Genomic DNA, 19,852 nt, shown 5'->3' on the forward strand with positions numbered 1-19,852 from the left:
AAGGGCACTTGCCCTCAAAAGCAGGGCCTTTGACTTTCTGGCAGCACGTGTCACTGTCCCCTCTTCCACTTCGTCTATCCGCCTCCGCCCATTCTTGTCGGCCTGGAAGTCCATCACTATGGACAGGTGGGCGCTTTCCATCGTAGCGGAAGGCTACAAAATAGACTTTGTTCAGATTCCGAACCAATCCGTGGTAATTACCACTCCCCCTTCCCCACCTCTGCTGGCGGAGGTGAGCAACCTCTTACAGAAACAAGCCATAGAGAGGGCCCCAACGGAGGCCAGGACGGGAGGCTTCTACTCTCGTTACTTCCTGGTTCCCAAGCGGGACGGGTGTCTAAGACCAATTATAGATCTTCAGAATCTGAACAAATTCATTTTGTAGCAGAAGTTCAGAATGTCCACTCTGCAAACAATTCTGCCCCTCATCAACCAAGGGGATTGAATGGCAATGCTGGAGCTCAAGGATGCATACTTCCACGTCAGCATCCATCCTGCGTTGAGACGTTTCCTTCGGTTTGCAGTAGGTTCTCAGCACTTCCAGTTCAAAGCCCTTCTATTCGGCCTGTCCACTGCACCTCAGGTGTTCACGAAGATGATGAACGTTGTGGCTGCCCATCTCCGGCTTCAAGGGATAGTCGTCTTTCCATACATCGACGACTGGCTCCTTGTGGCGGAGTCGAAAGAGAGTTTGTCATCCCACATTGCCATCACTCTTCGTCTACTCGACATCTTGGGTCTGCAGGTCAATTTGGAGAAATCACACTTTACTCCATCAAGGACAGTTCATAGGGGCTTTGCTGGATACGAACCTGCATCGCACGTTTTTGCCTCAGCAGAGAGCGATGGACATTATCAACCTTGTCAAACTTCTGCAGAGTCAAAAGTGGAGCATGGCTCAGCAGCTGCAGTGGATGCTGGGGCTGATGGTGGCGACTACAAGCGTGCTGCTCTTTGCGAAGCTGAGGATGAGAGGCCTACAGCTTTGGTTTCTTCGTCAGTTTTGCCCGTTATGGGACTTCCCTCGAAAGAGGTTTGTAATTCCACCTGTGACACTGAAACACTGCAGTGGTGGAAATCAAAGGGCAACATTTGTCAGGGAGCTCCCTTCCATCTACCTGCACCAACTGTGACTACCACAACCGATGCATCGTTGTGGGGTTGGGGGGCCCACATGGACGATGGCCATTGAAATTGACACTGCCACATAAATTAGTTGGAACTGCTGGGAGTTCATTTTGCTCTTCGGTCTTTCCGCCCCATGGTGACGGGGAAGATTGTTGCTCTGCTAACGGACAATACCACTGCCCTGTGTTACATCAACAGGCAGGAAGGGACAGTCTCTCGATATCTCGATAGCTATATGCGCTGGATCTGTGGTCGGAGTCCCTGGACCATGACATCTTTGTGAAGGCAGCGCACCTCCCAGGGGTCCTCAAGTTGCAAATAGATTCCCTCAGCAGGGGTACAGCTTCCCCGCATGAGTGGGAGTTACAGTGGTGTTTCCTCCAACCCGTGTTTCAGCTCTGGGGTTATCCCCAGGTGGATGTCTTTGCCATAGTTGAAAACCGGAAGTGTCCTCTGTTTTGCTCCGTAGGGGGCTCAGATCCAGAGTCGTTGGGAGATGGTCTGCTGTTCCCGTGGAAAGGCCGGTTCCTTGATTTGTTCCCACCTCTGCCACTACTGACGAGGGTGGTCAACAAGATCGCAAGAGAGAGGCCATGCTGTATCCTGGTGACTCCCTGGTGGCCTCGCCAGTACTGGTTCCCGATTCTGCTGCAACTTGCGGGGGGGGTTCTACCAGTTTCCGGCGGATCCGGAACTTCTGTCAACGCAGGACAGTCATGTTCTCCATCACAACGTGCCCCAACTGAAGCTGACAGCATGGCTCATCGACCCTGTGGGTTCTCTAACAGAGTCCAACATGTTTTCTTGAACAGCAGGTAACTTTCTACCTGTGCTTCCTATGATAGGAAGTGGCAGAGGTTTCTGCAGTCCCTAGTTGATCCCTCAGTCCCCCCCAAAGGGTGGGATTGTCAGTAATTTTTGAGTTTTTGTTATCTCTGGTGGATGCTGGCCTTGTTTTTTCTTCCGTCAAGGTTTATTTGGCAGCAATTTCTGCGTTCCATGAACCAGTTGAGGGGCACTTTTGCGCACCCTTATTCTAAGAGGTTTTTGAAGGGTTTGCTTAGGCTTCATCCTCCATCAAGATCACCCCCCAGTTGTGGGATTTGACTTTAGTGTTGGACAGACTGACTAGACGTCCCGTTGAGCCGATGGCCACATGTTCGCTACAGCTTCTATCTTGGAAGACTGCTTTTTTGGTAGCCATCACATCAGCACACTGTGCAGGGGAGCTCACAGCTATGCGGTGTGACTACCCATATCTAGTTTTTTAGGAGGCTGGGGTGTCGTTAGCTCCTGATATTTCTTTTCTCCCCAAGGTGGTTTCTCAGTTCCACCTCAACTTAGAAGTTTTTTTGCCCGCTTTTCATCTTACACCTTCATCGGATGAGGAACGTAGGTTGCACGCTCTAGATGTGAAGCGTGCTTTATTGTTTTATTTAAGTCGCTCCAAGAGTTTTCGTAAGGACCAACAGCTTTTTGTTTCTTATGCTGCTCCTATGTTAGGTTCCAGGATTTTGTCTCAGCGGCTTTCAAAATTGCTCACTGAGACTATTAAACTGTTATTTGTTGGCTAAGAAGACGTTACTTGGGCCTATTCGCGGACACTGTACAATAGCGATGGCGACATCGGTGGTGTTCCTAAAAGGCATTTATCTGACGGATGTTTGCAAGGTTGCCACCTCGTCCTCTCTGCATCCCTTTTTGAAGCACTACGTGCTAGACGTGCATACTCAGTAGAGGACTCGTCTAGGAGCTGCAGTGCTGAAAGCTTTTTCTTCAGGTTGACCGTCTTCCCGCCTCCAGGTATGTCTTGCTTGCTAATCTCCCATGAGTGTGAAGCACAGAGACCACGAAGAAGATAGACACATTGCTTTCCTGTAACTGTAGATCTTCGAGTGGTCATCTGTGCATTCACACTACCCGCCCTTCTTTCCCACTGCTGACGGTCTCCCTCCAGTAGGGGCTTCCAGCGGTCAGGAAGGAACAGGCGGGATCTTCGCGCTGGCGCCATCGAGCATGCGCACCGGGATGCCTGTGCATGCCCGTTGGTGCAGAGCGCGAAAAAATCCCGGGCTTTTTAAGTACCGATTCAGGGATTGGCCATGAGTGTGAATGCACAGATGACCACTCAAAGATCTACAGTTACAGGTAAGCAACCTGTGTTTATCAGAGACTGTTAAACAAAATTTTAGAAGCATGCTTATGTTTTAAGCATGTTTTATTTTAAGAAAAAAAAAATCTTTGTATTTGTGTGTTTCCTTTATAAAGTTTGTATCTCCACTACCTGGGTTTACATTTTAAGACACACATGGCCCGGCCTGATAAAGTCTCATTTATGTCAGATCTGTGTCACGTCTGCTGTATTGTTGAGTAACCTGTTTTCTAACTCTGGTTCAGAAGCAAGCGATTCTGGGCAGTTCATACTGAACACCGAATGCTGCTAGCTACCTCTCCTCCCCCCCCCCTCCTCATACCTATGCCTTTGTTATGTAGCCTGCTTTGAAATGCTGATATGTGAACAAGATTGTTGAGCCTTCTCAGGCCGGGTGTCTGTGGGAGTGTGAAACACCAAGGCCTTGGCTTGGGAATGAGGGAGTAACATCCTAGTGTGAAAATATACTGCATAGAGTGCCCCGCCTATAGGAATCCTTTGATCTATACCTTAAATGCTTGGTTAATGTCTATGTACCCCAGTCCTTCAATCTCTATCATGGTCTTCAGTTCTGCTTTCTTTTTCTTTCTTTTTTTTTTAATATAAAAGCTTTATTGGTATAAAGTTCAAGGTACAAAGGTGGTACAGTTTTGCTTTCAATAAACTAGCAACTTTGTTTCAACCAAAGACTCGTTATTGAATCCAGCCGACTTGACAATCTGACCCTCATAACAAATAAGTTTGACATCCCTGGTGCAGACTGGCTGTGCCTGAAGTCCAGTGGCTTTCCATTCCTTTGGTATATATTGAATTTATTTCATAAACTGTTTTTGTAGTCACATAGTTCTTACCAGTGACTGAGATGATGATTTGGTCTTATTGCTGATGTATTTGCAGATCAAAAGTGAAGTGAACAAGCTGTACAAATTGCTGGAGATAGATATTGATGGAGTCTTTAAGTCCCTTTTGCTGCTGAAAAAGAAAAAATATGCTGCTTTGGTTGTGGAGCCAACAGGAAATGGAAACTACATTACCAAACAAGAACTTAAAGGACTAGACATAGTGAGAAGAGACTGGTGTGACCTTGCAAAAGAGACTGGAAAGTAAGTTACACTCTTTTGTGTATAGTTCCTTATTGAATAAATTTTTGGATGTTTAAATGTTGTTATTACGTATTGAAAAAATATTGTTATTATATGTTATACAAAAAAAATTGTTTGCTTCAGAGCTGTCATCTTAAGCACACTTGTTGGAAATAAGCATCACCGAAATAATGGGGTTTGCTTATAAGTAAGCGTGTTCTAGCATTGTTATAGATTCAGGTGAGTAAGTGTTAGTATGAAGCAGCAGAACAGAGTTTGAGTCCAGAGGCACCTTTGAGACCAACAAAATTATTTAAAGAAAAAAAATGGTACAAGCACACTTTTTCAGATACAGTGAAACAGATTTTCCTTAACCAGTACACATAAGTAGAAAGAGGGTGGGGGATTAGTGCCACGAAGGGCTAGTTAGAGTCAAGAGGCATAGGTAACTGGTAGACTAATCCTTCTCTGCCATTTCCTTATCATCCTTTAGTAATCCTTGTATCCAGGCCCGTAGCTACGGGCGGGGGGGACCTGTCCATTCTATGTAAACCCCCCTTCCCGCTTTTGGGCCCTCTGTTCCCAAGCTATTTCTCCCCCCCCCCCCCGTGCACACGTGAGAGAGAGAGCAGGAGAGCAAGGCAGTCTGAAGAGCTGTAGGCAGTGCTGAGTGCCAAGGAGGAGGGAGGTGGTAAGCGGCGGGTTTTCGTGATGGCCCACGGAAATGGGAGGGACGGTGGCTCAGTGGTACAGCATCTGCTTGGTAAGCAGAAGGTCCCTGGTTCAATTCCTGGCATCTCCAACTAAAAAGGGTCCAGGCAAATAGGTGTGAAAAACCTCAGCTTGACACCCTGGAGAGCCACTGCCAGTCTGAGTAGACAATACTGACTTTGATGGACCGAGGGTCTGATTCAGTATAAGACAACTTCATATGTTCATATGCCTGAAGCAGAGGTGGCAGCAGGGGGAAGTGATGGCAGGGCTCCATTCTCTGACTGGCCTCGCTTGGAGCCACCAGACTTGCACAGTTGCTGGGACTGGTCTCTCTTTATGGTGCCTGAGGACTTCTCCAAGGCGCTTCCCCTGAGATTTGTGCCGCTCTCTTTGTGGGTCACCTGCCTCCCCCCAACAAGTCTATGTGCTCCCAACCCCTCCAAGCCGCCAGTTTCCCCCACCAACTCGAGGAGTCAGTGAAAGCGAAAGTGACGGAGAAAGAGAGAGACAGAGAGAGAGAGTGGGAGAGTGAGAGGAGGCAGCAACAGCAAATGACAGAGAGAGCAGGGGAGAGGGAGTGATAGCAAGAGAGAGAAAGAAAGCTGAAGAGCGCAAGAGAGAGAGCTGGGGCCTGGTGGCTGGCTGCTGGAAGAAGCAGCCAAGCTCCACGCCCCCCCCCCACAAATTTTATCCCCCAGGCCCCCCCCCCCCCCCCGTGCCAATATTTATGGCTACAGGGCTGCTTGTACCCCTGGTGCCAGTCCCTGGTGCCTCAAAGGTTTGGGACCTCTGATCTAGACCATATATAATGTCCACTACCTCCACACCAGGCTGTCAAGTCAGCATGCGGTCAGTACATAGGTTCATCTCCCACCTATCTACATGACTAAGAATCAAATCATAAACTACTAAGAACCTCCCTCTCTCCCTACAAAGTGCAAAAGGATACCTGCTCATCAACTGCAGAAGGGGGTCTTTTTTGAGGGAACATTCTCCCTTTAATCAGCATGGTGCCCTGTTTCCCGTTGACTCTCATGATCCGTGACAGCAGCAGGGCTGCCATTCTTAGAATAGGACACATCTAAAAAATCCCCGAGTTTTACCTACGTGCCTAACTGTCTCTGTTTCTTCAGGTCAACCACTGGAAATGTATAAAAAAGGGGATGAAGGTAGAATGCCAGGAAGGAGTTGGGAGCTAGCCAGTGTTTTGCACTGAGCAAACTCCCATGACTTCTTTCCAGCTGGCAATAAACTGGGTAGCCCCCAACTCCTCACTGGCATTCTTCCTTTGTAATTATTTTTTGATCTTCATCGTGGTCTCTGTGCAGTCCCACACATGGGTCTTGCCACAGGCAACGGATCCATACCTTGGAGTCTCCAATAGCTCGCCTAGAACGTTTTTTGGCACGCTTTCCGCTCGCCCTGGGGAGCAGGCATTGACTGGGTATGCCTGGAGTGAGTGGCAGGCGCTATTCCCACTCAGTTTCTTCCTTTCCGCCGCCTGGACAACACCTACCTTGCTGCGTTCCTCTCTCCTCAGCTCGTCTTCTCCTCAGCTCGTCTTCTTCTGTTTGGTATCGTATTCTCCTTTTTCTCTTACCTTTCTTCTATCATTTTTTGTCCTTATAAAATTAAAAAAAAAAAAGCGCCCTTGTTTCTGCGCTTTCCTTTCCCTGTTTTTCTCCCCTCCTTCCCCTCCCTTGTCCGGAGCGTATGGAAGGGAAAATTACTTTCAAAAAGTGTCGGAGGTGTGGATCTAAAATCCCTACTATTCTGCTTGGGTGAAGCTCATCGGGTAGATACTTGCCCTTATTGCGCCAACTTCACTAAACAGGTGCGAAAAAACTGAGCGGCCAGACTTCAAAGTTTCCTGCTCGAAAAATCTCTTTGGGCTATGCCCAGCTCTGATTTGCTGCCTCCCCCACACCGAGCAGGAGATTCGACTGCGTCAGCTGCTCCTCAACTTCACAAGAAGCATAAGTCCAACAAGATACCATCCAAGCACTCTGACACCAGCCACAAGGCTTCGAAGAAGTCTCGCCATACCAATTCATCGGCCTCGGCTCTGAAGAAATCCCGCGATCCGACAAGGTCAACTCTTGACGACTTCCCCGTGGGCTACCACTTCGGCCGCTATAGCGACATCGATGGCGTCGGTTTCCACACACTCTGCTCCGATCCAACCTCTTGTTCCACCAGAGCTTTCAGCGCCCTCCGACGTCATCTCCGATATGCCTCATCTCACTCCTCACTCCCCAGCTGCAATCGAGGTTATACTGGTCCGATTTTGCTCGCCCTCAGTCCATAGCGTGGTGCCGTTCAACATCCTCGAACCCGACCCCGTTCGGTTCCGACTTTCTCTCAGGAGCATCCCGATCTTTGCTACAGGCTGGGTCCTTTCGAGACATCGGAGTTTCTCCTCTCTACAGAGAGTTGCCGACATAGGTTTCCACCCAGCATGTCCGATCCCACTCACTGGTTCGACGTCGTGATTTCCGTTCACGTTCTCCAGTCTACTGTGAATACCAGGACTATTACCAGACGGGTCGATATGAATATTCCTCACTCTCCAGATCGCGATCTCCCAGACACCGCCGTGTTTACCATTGCTACTCCCGTTCCTCATCGGATGAGGGTTTCCGTCGCTCTCGGTACCGTGAATTCGAGGTCGCATCCCACAGCCGTGATGTATCAACACCTTGAATCCGTGACTTCGAGTCTCCTCGGTACCATGAGCCTTCTCGAACCCGAGACTCGGAGTATCTCTCTTCTCGAGACCGTGAAGCCCTTCAAGTCCATGAGCCTCCTCGGTACCGAGAACCTTTTATACCCCGTACAGCTTCCGCTACCATATCTGCTGCTCTGGCCACGACTTCTACATCGGCCATGACTTCGACTGCCTTACAAGTACAGTCTAAACCATCCGAGGAACCTGCATCCACATCTGCACCTACCAAGCCTCTGATCTCTCCTGCAACCGAGAAATCCCAATCCAACGGGGACAGCTCAGGCTCTTCTGACTCCAAAGATCCTCCTGGCTCTCTTGCCTCGGATTCCATGAAGCCAGCCTGTCTTTCTCCATCGGACGGTTCGAAGGCCTACCTTAACCTGATTACTACCATGGGTGAAGCCTTAAATGTTACTCTTCCTTCCGACTCACCCAAGGTTTCTGACATAGTCCACGATCTGGTTCAGGTGGATTTCCCAGCGGGGTCACTCCTACCTTTGTTGCCAGTGCACTTGGAGGGCCTGTGTGAGGCCTGGGACAAACCTGCTTCGATTCCACCTACTTCGAAGCACTTTGACTCCCTGTACAGAGTACATGCTTCTGATTCTAAATTTTTAGCCTCCCATCCTGCTCCAAACTCCATAATAGTGCACTCAGCGACTAAAGCCAAACCATCCAGGCACCTTACTCCTCCCGATCATGAGGGCCAGAAGTTGGACACCTTGGCTCGCAAGATTTACAACCTTGCCTCTACTAATTCCAATCTTAATAATTACTTGGCGTATTTTGCTGCATATTCATTTAATCTCGCCAACCAATTTACTCCTCTCATTCCTTCTCTGCCTGAAACTTCTCAGAGAGCTGCATCTAATTTAGTCTCTGAACTATCACGAGTTTCGAAACAGCAGATTAACACCATCAGACGTGCCATTTCCTGCTCATCTAGAGTTTTCGCTTCATCGGTGGCATTGCGTCGACACCTGGCTGAGGTCAACCAACCTGCAACCCGACATTAAACAAAAAATCGAAGATTTACCTTTTGATGGTCTTGGCCTCTTTCATGCATCCACTGATGAAGTCCTCACTTCGGTAGATGACGGCCGCAAGAGGGTGAAGCGCCTTGGAGTCTCTCAGCCAGCCTCTCAGCAGTTCAATCGACCTAATCCCTGGAGACCATGTTTTCAGAAGCGTCAACACTCTCCTAAGCAATCCAATTACTGGGAGAGGAAACCCTCCCAACAAAAGCAACCCTTCCAACAGAGGCCACGCTCTCAGCAGACAAGTCTTCTCAGCCAGCCAAGCAGTCTCTTTGACTCCCCTCTGCATCTCTCTCAACAGCTGAATTCCTGCTATCAAACACGTCTTCTCCCGTTCTATCCAACCTGGAGCTCAATCACCACGGACTCTTGGGTGCTCACCATAATCCGCCTAGGTTACGCAATCGAGTTCGTTTTGCCACCTCACCACCACTACTTCACTGTTACTCCACCCTCCCCTCATCTCAAACAAGAGATTCTGGACTTGCTCCAAAAAAATGCCATAGAACCTGTTCCTCCTCACCATCGGGGGACAGGTTTCTACTCACGATATTTTCTGGTGCCCAAGAGGGACGGGGGAAGCGACCCATTCTGGATCTCAGGAGACTAAACAAGCAGATAGTCTACAAGAAATTCAGAATGATCCCTGTCCAATCCATCCTTCCCTTAATTCTGCAGGATTCCTGGATGGCATCCCTGGATCTCCAGGACGCTTATTTCCATGTGGCCATCAGACCGCAGCACCGCAAGTATCTTCTCTTTGCCATGGGACAACATCACTCCCAGTAACGATCCCTCCTGTTTGGGCTCTCCACCGCCCCCAGAGTGTTTACAAAGTGCATGGCAGTAGTCGCAGCTGCTCTGCGTCTTCGCAACATTCCAGTGTTTCCGTACATAGACGACTCATTGCTCCCACAGCACATCAACTGGTGAAGAATCTCAAAACAACACTCTCTATTCTTGCCTCCCTGGGCCTGTGTGAATGCTACCAAATCTCACCTCACCCCAACTCAGGACCTACAGTTCATAGGTGCTCGTCTCTGCACATCTCCTCATCTCGTTTTTCTTTCCCAGGGATCGTGCCCACACCATTCTGTCCCTGGCCCAGGAGGTCATACGTACCCCAACGCAACCTGCAATCACCATCCAACATCTTCTGGGCCTCATGGCCACAACAACCTTGGTTCTTCGATTCGCAAGACTGCGCATGCGGCATCTCCAGCTTTGGTTTGTTCATGCCTACCATCCACATGTACAACCACAGAATACCATTCTCATTGTACCTCAGAGGGTTCGGCTCTCCTTTGTTTGGTGGACAGTACCAGACAATTTACTTTGCGGAATGCCCTTTGTTCTTCCTCTTCCATCTGTCATCGTGACAACAGATGTCTCCATGTGGGGATGGGGAGCCCACTTAGAGGACAAGACTGTCAGGGGTTTGTGGACTGCGCCCGAGAGGGCTATGCACATAAACTGCCTAGAACTCATAGCCGTTCACAGGGCTCTTCAGTCGTTCCTTCCATCTGTAATGAACCGACATGTCCAGATCACTACCGACAATATGGTCACAGTTTTCTATGTGAACAAGCTGGGCGGTACCAGATCTATCCGTCTGTGCCGCATAACCATACTTCTTTGGGAATGGTGCATCAAAAACGGCATCTACCTGACTGCCATTCACCTTCCAGGGATAAAGAATGTCTTGGCCAATTCTCTCAGCAGGATTCACATAGACGACCACGAATGGTCCCTCAATCCACGCTACTTGCATTGCATCTTTGCATGCTTCGGGACTCCAAAAATAGATGTTTTTGCTACAAAGGACAACTCGAAATGCCCTCTGTTTTATACCAGGAGAGGCAACGATGCTTTCCTCCATAGCTGGAGGGGTCCTCTTCATTATCTTTTTCCACCAACCCCTCTAATTACCCGATCTCTACTCAAAATTGCTTGGGACGGTACAGACAGCATACTGATAGCGCTATGGTGGCCATGGCAACCGTGGTTCACGAGACTCCTTCAAATGTCCCATCACACTTATCGCCACCTTCCCCTGGCAGACGATCTCCTCACCCAAGATCACAGCCAGGTATGGCACCACAACCTCCAAATTCTAGGACTTACGGTTTGGAGAATTTGGACACACTTTTACCACTGAGAGTAGCAGAAGTTATCCTGAATGCTAGAAAACCTTCTACCACACGCTCATACCAGTGCAAGTGGAAGCGCTTCTGCTCCTTTGCGTCCTGTCAACAACTTGATCCAAAGTCTGTACCTCTCCCTTCGATCCTGGAATACCTGCTGTCTCTACAAGTGTCGGGGCTCAGCTATTCTTCTTTAAAGGTTCACCTCTCAGCCATTTCTGCTTTCCACGAGCCTATTGATAGTCAGACTGTTTTCTCCCATAGACTGTCCAAATCATTCCTCAAGGGTATGTTGCACCTTCACCCTCCTATCAAACCGATTGTGCCAATTTAGAGTTTGTCGTTAGTTCTTTCACAACTTATGAAACCCCCATTTGAACCCTTGGCCACTGTGGACCTTAATCTCTCTTGGAAGACTGCCCTGTTGGTTGCTCTCACTTCTCGCAAGCGGGCCAGTGACTTGTGTGCCTTCCGTTCTGACCCACCTTATAGTTTTTCATAGGAACAGAGTGGTCCTGAGAGTGGATCCTGCTTTCTTACCCAAGGTTGCATCGAAATTTCATCTTTCAACTTCTACTTCGTTGCCCACATTTATTCCTAATCCTAAGGACTCTGGACAAAGAGCTCTATACACTCTCGACATCAGAAGAGCTTTGTCCTTTTACCTCTCTCGTACACAACCGTTCCGTAAGGACCCTAACTTATTTGTGGCCTATGGCAATCCTCAGAGGATGCAAAATTTCTACCCAGAGACTCTCTAAGTGGGTATCCATTGCAATCCGGTTGTGTTACGAAGTTGCTAAGCAACCTTTACCTGAAGGCCTTAAGGCTCACTTGACTAGAGCAGTCTCGACCTCTTCGGCCTTCCTGGAGGGCGTCTCCTTAGAGGACGTCTGCGCTGCTGCATCATGGTCCTTGCCATCCACGTTCATCTCGCAGTATGCCTTGGATGTTTGTGCCAGACAGGACGCCTCCTTCGGCCAAGCGGTCCTCAGGTCCATCTTCCACTGAAATCACCCCAGGTGAGTGCATACATACATTGTAAGTATAGAAATGTTTTTTTTTCTTGCAAGCACCCACCTTCTTTTTGACTTTCAGCTTGCTAGTCACCAATGTGTGGGACTGCACAGAGACCACGATGAAGATAAATAGGTTGCTTACCTGTAACTGATGATCTTCGAGTGGTCATCTGTGCAGTCACACACGCCCACCCAGCCTTCTCCTCTGCTGGCTTTTTCTGCCTTGGTTTTTACCTTTGTAAACTGTCAGTAGCGGCTGGAAGAAACTGAGTGGGAATGGCGCCTTCCGCTCGCTCCAGGCATGCGCAGTCAATGCTTGCTCCCCAGGGCGAGCGGAAAGCGCACCAAAAAACGCTCTAGGAGAGCTATTGGAGACTCTGAGGTATGGATCCGTTGCCTGCGGCAAGACCCATGTGTGGGACTGCACAGATGACCACTCGAAGATCATCAGTTACAGGTAAGCAACCTGTTTTTTTAAATTCCCCTTTTTATAAGTTTGCAGTTTATGTGGATTTGTTAATGGAAAGTCTGCTTACTTTGCTAGGGATAGGAAGATACTAGTGGCGCTGGCTTCTTCACCCTGATGCTGAACTCACATGTCTGCTAAACTTGCCTGTTTATTCCTTTGTTTCAGACACTTTGTCACTGGAGCTGAAATACTTTTATGACTGGTTCAGGGTCTGCTACCTTGCAGAGCTGGGCCTTTTCATAATAATCCTAAATCAGTGGTTATATGTATAGCTACAGCATCATTGGAACTGATATAAATGTTTGACCTCAGAATTTAAACAGAAATTTTATCAACAGTTTGTAGGTAATCAGTGCCTGTAATCTCAACATGCATATACCAGCTGCAGAGCTATGCGTTCATACTTGGAAGAATTATAAAGATCTTCTTCGTGGTCTCTGTGCATCACACTGATGGGAGTAGGCGCCAGCGCCGATCTCGATCGGTAAACTTCAAAAGCTGCGGATTTCCGTGCCGACGTCCCAGTGCGCATGCCCGGAGCCCCCCCCCCCCGCGCATGCTCACTGGGACAGGAGCGGACATCCCGCCAGTTCTCTTCTGACCGCCGCGCTGATCACTCGATCTTCTTTGCTACGGTCGGTGAACTTATCTTTGGATAAAAATTTTTCTTCTGTTATCGCTAGTTAGATAGTTGTAGTTATAGTTGTAGTTTTAGTATAGTTGTAGACAGTTAGTAGTAGCTGCGGGAGAGTGGGGTAATTTTTCCCGCCCCTCGGGGCCCCCTCTCCCTATTTCGGTTTCCCGCCGTTCGGTTTCCCTCGTATGGAAAGACGGTGGGGGTTTTTTCGCCGCTGCTCCTCGTGCGGGAATAAAATCGCCCCTCCGGACGGGCACGAACTGTGTTTGCTGTGCCTGGGCGAGAGGCACCGTCCGGACGCCTGTCCTCACTGCGCCAAGTTTTTGCGCCAAACGAGGAAAAACAGGGCAGCCCGACTTGCAGCGGCGCTGATGGAGCAGGCTCTTTCCCCCCGTCGCCAGCAGGCGGAGCAGGCGGAACAGCCCTCCGGTCACTCCGACCAGTCGGCACCGAAGTCGGTCGATACCAACCAGACCCCTTCCGACGCCGATCGCCCTAGAAAAAAGTCGGGCTCGGCAGTAACTCCGGAATCCTCGACGCCAGCAAAACGGCGCAAGGAGGAAAAAGGGGCATCGGCTGCAAAGGGGAAGAAGGACAAGAAACAGAGACACAAATCGGCGCCGCTCTCTGCACCGGTGTCTCCTGTGGACCCTGCGGCTCCGATCGTCCCTCCACTTAAGCTCTTCGCGTCCCCGATACGTCATTCGGGCACCCCCTTGGAGTCGAAGTCGACGCAGTTGGTCATTTCAGATTCTGATTCGGACATAGAACCGGGCCAGAGGATCGGTGCCGACCGCAGCCCCCTCGGCCGAAGCACCCCTCGACAGCGAACCCCACTGGCCAAACCGAGTGATCGGCCCCGAGACCGTTCAGCCAGCAGGTCACGATCTCCTCTCGGTAAGGATGACGGCCGATCGCCTCGCGGAGCCCCGTCCCACGTCCCGTGGGACCAGAGACAATGGCAGTACCTATATGGGGCCTATCCAGTCCAACCACATTTTCAATGGCTGCCGCCGCGACAACCCGAATGGGACCAAGCTTCGGAAACATCTTATCGGTCCCGAACGTCGTTCCGCACAGTGAAGACGGCCCCGTCGGTGTCGAAACCCCCAGACTTACGCACGAAGGAGCACGAGGTCGCCCCACCGGTGAAACCGAAGTTGACCCCGACAGCCCCAGCACCCCCGAAACCGAGACAGCCGTCGGACTTCTCTGACTCCCCGGACGAGTCTCCCAGGTCGCCGGGAGGCTCGTCTCCTGACGGAGGACCGTCGTCGCCGGACGAACCATCGCCACCGGGAAAGACTTCAGATGAGCAGCCAATCTCGCCGTCGGAAGACCTCAAGTCCTATGGCGACTTAATCAAGAGGATGGCTCAAACCCTCTCGCTCCCGACGGTCCAGCCGCAACCAGTCGTTACCGATACGGTTTTCGACATCGTGCAACAGGACACTTCCACTGCTGTGGCACTGCCCCTGACCAACGTTATGTTGCAGACTGCCAAGTCCTCATGGGACAAGCCGGCGTCCACGCCTGTGTCCTCCCGCAGGCTGGATCATATGTACAGGATTCAGGAGTCATCAGCAGAGTTCCTGTATGTGCACCCGAGACCGAACTCTGTGGTAGTGTCCTCTTCGTCGAAGGCGAAGAAGACTCACTCCACGCCCCCTGATAAGGAGGGTAGGAAACTAGATGCAATAGGAAGGAGGCTTTATACCTCAGGCTCCTTGGGAGTCAAAATAGCAAACTATGCGGCCTGTATGGGCAGATATCAATATGCCCTATGGGACCAAGTCTCCACCATTCTCGGGTCCATCCCGGAACAGGCTAAGACCTCCCTGAGGAAGCTGCAAAAGGAGGGCATGGCCCTCGCAAAACAACAGCTGAACTCAGCAAAGCACTCGGGAGACACGTGTTCCAAAACATTGACCACGGCCATCTCCCTCCGCAGACACTCTTGGCTCCGTTCCACGGCACTGCAACACGACACGCAGGCCTACGTGGAGGACTTACCATTCGATGGTTCGGGATTGTTTAGCTCAAACACGGACTCGGTTCTACAAGAGCTAGACAAAAGTATAAAGACGTCCCGGAACCTGGGGGTAACAAGTCCCCGCACCCCAGCTAAGAGACAGTGGCCAAAGACGTGGCACAAGAAGCCATACTCGAAGTCGCCAGAGCGGCAATGGCACTCCAAGCTACCAGCTTTTCCGCGGCCCCAGTACCAACAGAAGCCCAAGTACTCGCCACCCTCTACTCAGGCTCCCAGGCAGAAGGGCTCCAAACAGAAGCAGGGCCTTTGACTGCCCCCCACCTTTGAATGGCCCTGTGGACTTGCACAATATCCGGTTGGCACGTTTCCTCCCTGCCTGGACCCGTATTACGTCGGATCGCTGGGTGCTGTCAATTATTCAACAGGGCTACAGGATAGAGTTCTCCAACCCTCCACCCACCCCGACCTTCGTTTACACCCCTCCTTCGCAGACCCTCCGGGAAGAGGTACGTTCCCTCCTCGACAAGGCCGTGATCGAAAGGGTCCCTACGCACCAGCTCCAGCGTGGCTTCTACTCCCGATACTTTGCAGTCCCGAAACGGGACGGGGGTCTTCGGCCAATTATGGACCTACGAGCCTTGAACGTGTTCGTGAGATGCGACAAGTTCAGGATGACGACCCTGCAGTACATCCTCCCGTTGCTGGGACAGGGGGATTGGATGGCCACGCTCGACCTAAAGGATGCATATTTTCACATATCAATTCATCCCTTCCACAGACAGTTTCTCCGCTTCACGGTGGGAGAGGAGCACTTCCAATACAGGGCTCTTCCCTTTGGACTATGCACGGCCCCGCGAGTGTTCACCAAGGCGATGGTGGTGATTGCCGCTCACCTGAGACAGCAAGGGGTAACACTCTTCCCGTACATCGACGACTGGCTCCTGGTGGCGGAGTCCAGGGAGTCGTTGTTGAGGCACATAGAAGTCACCCTTGCCCTGGTGGAGGAACTGGGACTTCAGATAAACCAGAAGAAGTCCCATCTTCAGCCTGCACAACGCGTACAGTTCATAGGGGCGATACTGGATACGCAGGAGTGCAAGGCATTTCTTCCTCCAGACCGCGCGGACGCCATTGTGCGAGTGGTAGAGGCGTTCTGGCGGAATCCGGTGGTCTCAGCACGGAAAGTCCAGAGACTATTAGGACTCATGGCAGCCACCACGGCGGCGCTTCCTTTCGCGAGGCTGAGGATGCGGACTCTGCAGCTCTGGTTCTTGCGGAGTTTCAAGTGCAACCTAGAACCGTACTCCCGCCTCCTGACAGTGCCACCGGACGTTCTGGAATCCCTGCGGTGGTGGGGTCAGAAACAGTGCCTGGTGGAAGGGGCCCCCTTCCACAAACCAGTACCAGTACTAACGATCACGACGGACGCCTCCCTGTGGGGCTGGGGTGCCCACATGGGGGATATATGCGTGGGGGACAGGTGGCCGAGTCGATACAGTCAGCAGCACATCAACCTGCTGGAGCTCCTGGCCATCTTTCACGCCGTTTTCTCCTTCCAGAACCTTCTGAAAGGAAAAGCAGTAGCGGTGATGACCGACAACACGGCGGTGGCGTACGTCAACAGGCAGGGGGGGACGGTATCCCGAAACCTCTGCCACCTGGCCATCTCGCTGTGGGAGCTGTGCAGATCACTGGGGGTTTCCCTGCAAGCAGCCCACCTGCCAGGGGTGAAGAATGTGCAGGCATGTTTCCTCAGCCGCGGAGGAGCTCTGTCTCACGAGTGGGAGCTGAACTCAGAGTTCCTGGATCCGGTCTTCCACAGCTGGGGGACACCGGAGCTGGATGTGTTTGCTACAAGGCACAATGCGAAGTGCGACCTGTTCTGCTGCAGGGGGGGAGTGGACCCCCTGGCTCTGGGAGACGGTCTCCTAATCCCCTGGACTCATCATACGGTGTACCTGTTTCCGCCCATCCCGTTGCTGACCAAGGTCGTGCAGAAGCTTCTGCTGGAGCGCCCGCAGGGGATCCTGGTGACGCCATGGTGGCCGAGGCAGCATTGGTTCCCCCTGGTCCTGCGACTGGCCGAGGGGAGGTACCGCCGATTCCCCCAGGCCCCGGACCTTCTCCTCTCCTATCAGGGCAGGATCCTCCATCACGATGTGCCGCATCTCCGGCTGACGGCATGGCGCCTATGATCTCGGACAGGGCGCAGTTTGTCATGCTGAACTCGAGGAAGTCGTCCACGAGGAAGTCATACGCAACTAAGTGGGCGAAGTTCGCGGAGTTCGCGGCCAGTCGCTCTGTGGCTTCTGCTAGAGCGGGGCTGCCCGTGATTTTTGACTTCCTGATTGTGTTGCTGGATAAGGGCCTCGCCCAATCGTCCGTGCGGGTCTACCTGGCGGCCATTTCGGCTCAGCATGAGCGTATAGAGGGCCGGTCGGTCTTCACGCACCCGGACACAAAGCGGTTCCTCAAGGGCATGGCGAGACTGTACCTGGCAATCAGGAGCCCTGCCCCAGCCTGGGACTTGTCCCTGATCCTGAGGGCCCTAACAGGGAGACCCTTCGAGCCCATGGCCTCCTGCTCTCCTCACTTGTTGGCCTGGAAAACAGCTTTCTTGGTGGCCATCACTTCGGCGAGGAGGGTGGGGGAACTGGCGGCGCTGCGCTGTGACGCCCCTTACCTCAATTTCTCAGCGGATGGGGTGATGCTCCGCCCCGATATTAAGTTTCTACCAAAGGTGGTATCATCGTTCCACCTGAATTCAGAAATTTTTCTGCCGGTTTATTTCCCGTCACCGGCTAATGACTCAGAACGGCGCCTTCATGCCCTGGACGTGAAGCGGGCGCTATCTTTCTATCTTCACCGCACAAGTCAGTCGCGGAGAGACCCCAGACTGTTTGTGTCGTACGCTGGCCCCTCCATGGGCCTGCGGATCTCCTCGCAACGTTTGTCCAAATGGATCACGGGGACGATCCGCCTGTGCTACATGCTCCACAAGAGGCCGCTGTCCGGCCCTCTGCGGGCTCATTCCACGCGAGCGATGGCAACCTCGGCTGCCTTCATGAAGGGAGTGCCCCTGCAGGACATCTGTAAGGCTGCCACTTGGGCATCAGCTCACACCTTCGTGTCCCACTACACGTTGGACCTGGGACGGAGACGAGCTTCCTCTGTGGGCCACGCTGTCTTGCAGTCCGTCTCCTCGTGATGGACCGTCGCACCCGCCTCCAGGTAGGCTTGAGCTTGTTAGTCTCCCATCAGTGTGATGCACAGAGACCACGAAGAAGATAAACAGGTTTCCTACCTGTAACTGATGATCTTCGAGTGGTCATCTGTGCAGTCACACTACCCGCCCGGCCTTCCCCACTGCTGACGGTCCCTCCTGAGGGGCTGACGTGGCGGTCAGAAGGAACTGGCGGGATGTCCGCTCCTGTCCCAGTGAGCATGCGCGGGGGGGGGCTCCGGGCATGCGCACTGGGACGTCGGCGCGGAAATCCGCAGCTTTTGAAGTTTACCGATCGAGATCGGCGCTGGCGCCTACTCCCATCAGTGTGACTGCGCAGATGACCACTCGAAGATCATCAGTTACAGGTAGGAAACCTGTTTTTTCATTGACAGTCTTGTGCATTATACCGTGAGGTCTGTTAAAAATACTGGTGGCAGCCTTGTAATCCATGGGGAAAGGTCCTGTTCTATGCTTCTGGGCTTCAACATAACAATTGGGTAACATTTCCCCTCTATTGACCTGGATGGGCCAGGATAGCCTGATCTCGTCTTGGAAGTTATGTAAGGTCAGCCCTGGGTGGTCCTTGGATGGGATACCTCCAAGGAATAATAATATCATGATGTGGAGACAGGCAATGGCAAACTACCTCTGAATGTCTCTAACCTTGAAAACCCTGTGACATCACCATATGTCAGCTGTATCTTAAAGGCACTTTCCTTTCCATTCCAAAAGATAGTGAAATGAATATATATACTTTGTACATGTCTTACAAAATTTACTGTTTTAACATGCAGCTTTTTTACAGTTACATAATTGGCCAGATTCTTTCTGATCAGTCCCGAGACATAATTGTAGAAAACATCCAAAGGAAATTAATCCAAATTAGAGAAAATGTGGAAAATGGAAGTGTGCCAAAAAAACAATTTGAAATCAACAAGGTAAATACTATTATTGTGATGTTTGAATTGGTCTTAATTTATTAATTGGACTATCACTTGGTTCTATTTCTTCAGTGTATGAAAGATTTCCTCCTTACAGCAATAGCATACTGTTCAAATATTATCTACAAAGACTTTAAGTTGTGATCAGAACAACAGAGAAAAATTGTGTGTGTGTGACAGACAGTAAGCAATTGCAGTCTTTTAAGCAATGCTGCTTGAGAAAGGGTGAGCAAGCTGAAAAAAGATTGACAGTTCACAGAGCTTACTGTGGAATGGAACAGGGAGCAATCAAGTGGGGAGGAGTTGGTTAGCCAGTTGGTGAAAAACAGTTGAAGTTGGATAGGGAGAAGAGTTGGCAGAAAATTCTTAATAAGAGACTCCAAAGAAAAAGGGTCTGTTAAGTCTCTTGTGTTATAAATTCTGCAACTGACTGACTTGGAGTGGAGACAGTGAGTCTGGCACAGAAGTATCAGAACCTCACCTATTCAAGGAGTAGAAAGAAATCTCCTTGTGTGAAACACAAACTACTTGAGTGGAGAATTAGTTACTCTCAGTATGGAAGCTTATTAACCCATTTACAGG

The 19,852-nt window shown here is 51.0% G+C and overlaps 1 protein-coding gene across 1 annotated transcript in view; it reads left to right on the plus strand.

Moving 5' to 3' along the window:
• POLA1 (DNA polymerase alpha 1, catalytic subunit) overlaps positions 1-19,852 on the plus strand; it is a 492,305-nt gene that overhangs the window by 191,152 nt on the left and 281,301 nt on the right. Inside the window, exons 29-30 of the mRNA XM_060234091.1 lie at positions 4,178-4,383; positions 19,135-19,267. Of these exons, the coding sequence (XP_060090074.1) occupies positions 4,178-4,383; positions 19,135-19,267 (339 nt within the window). The remainder of the gene's footprint in view (positions 1-4,177; positions 4,384-19,134; positions 19,268-19,852) is intronic.

This window comes from Heteronotia binoei, chromosome 3 (assembly GCF_032191835.1).
Source record: "Heteronotia binoei isolate CCM8104 ecotype False Entrance Well chromosome 3, APGP_CSIRO_Hbin_v1, whole genome shotgun sequence".
Taxonomy (NCBI): Eukaryota; Metazoa; Chordata; class Lepidosauria; order Squamata; family Gekkonidae; genus Heteronotia; species Heteronotia binoei.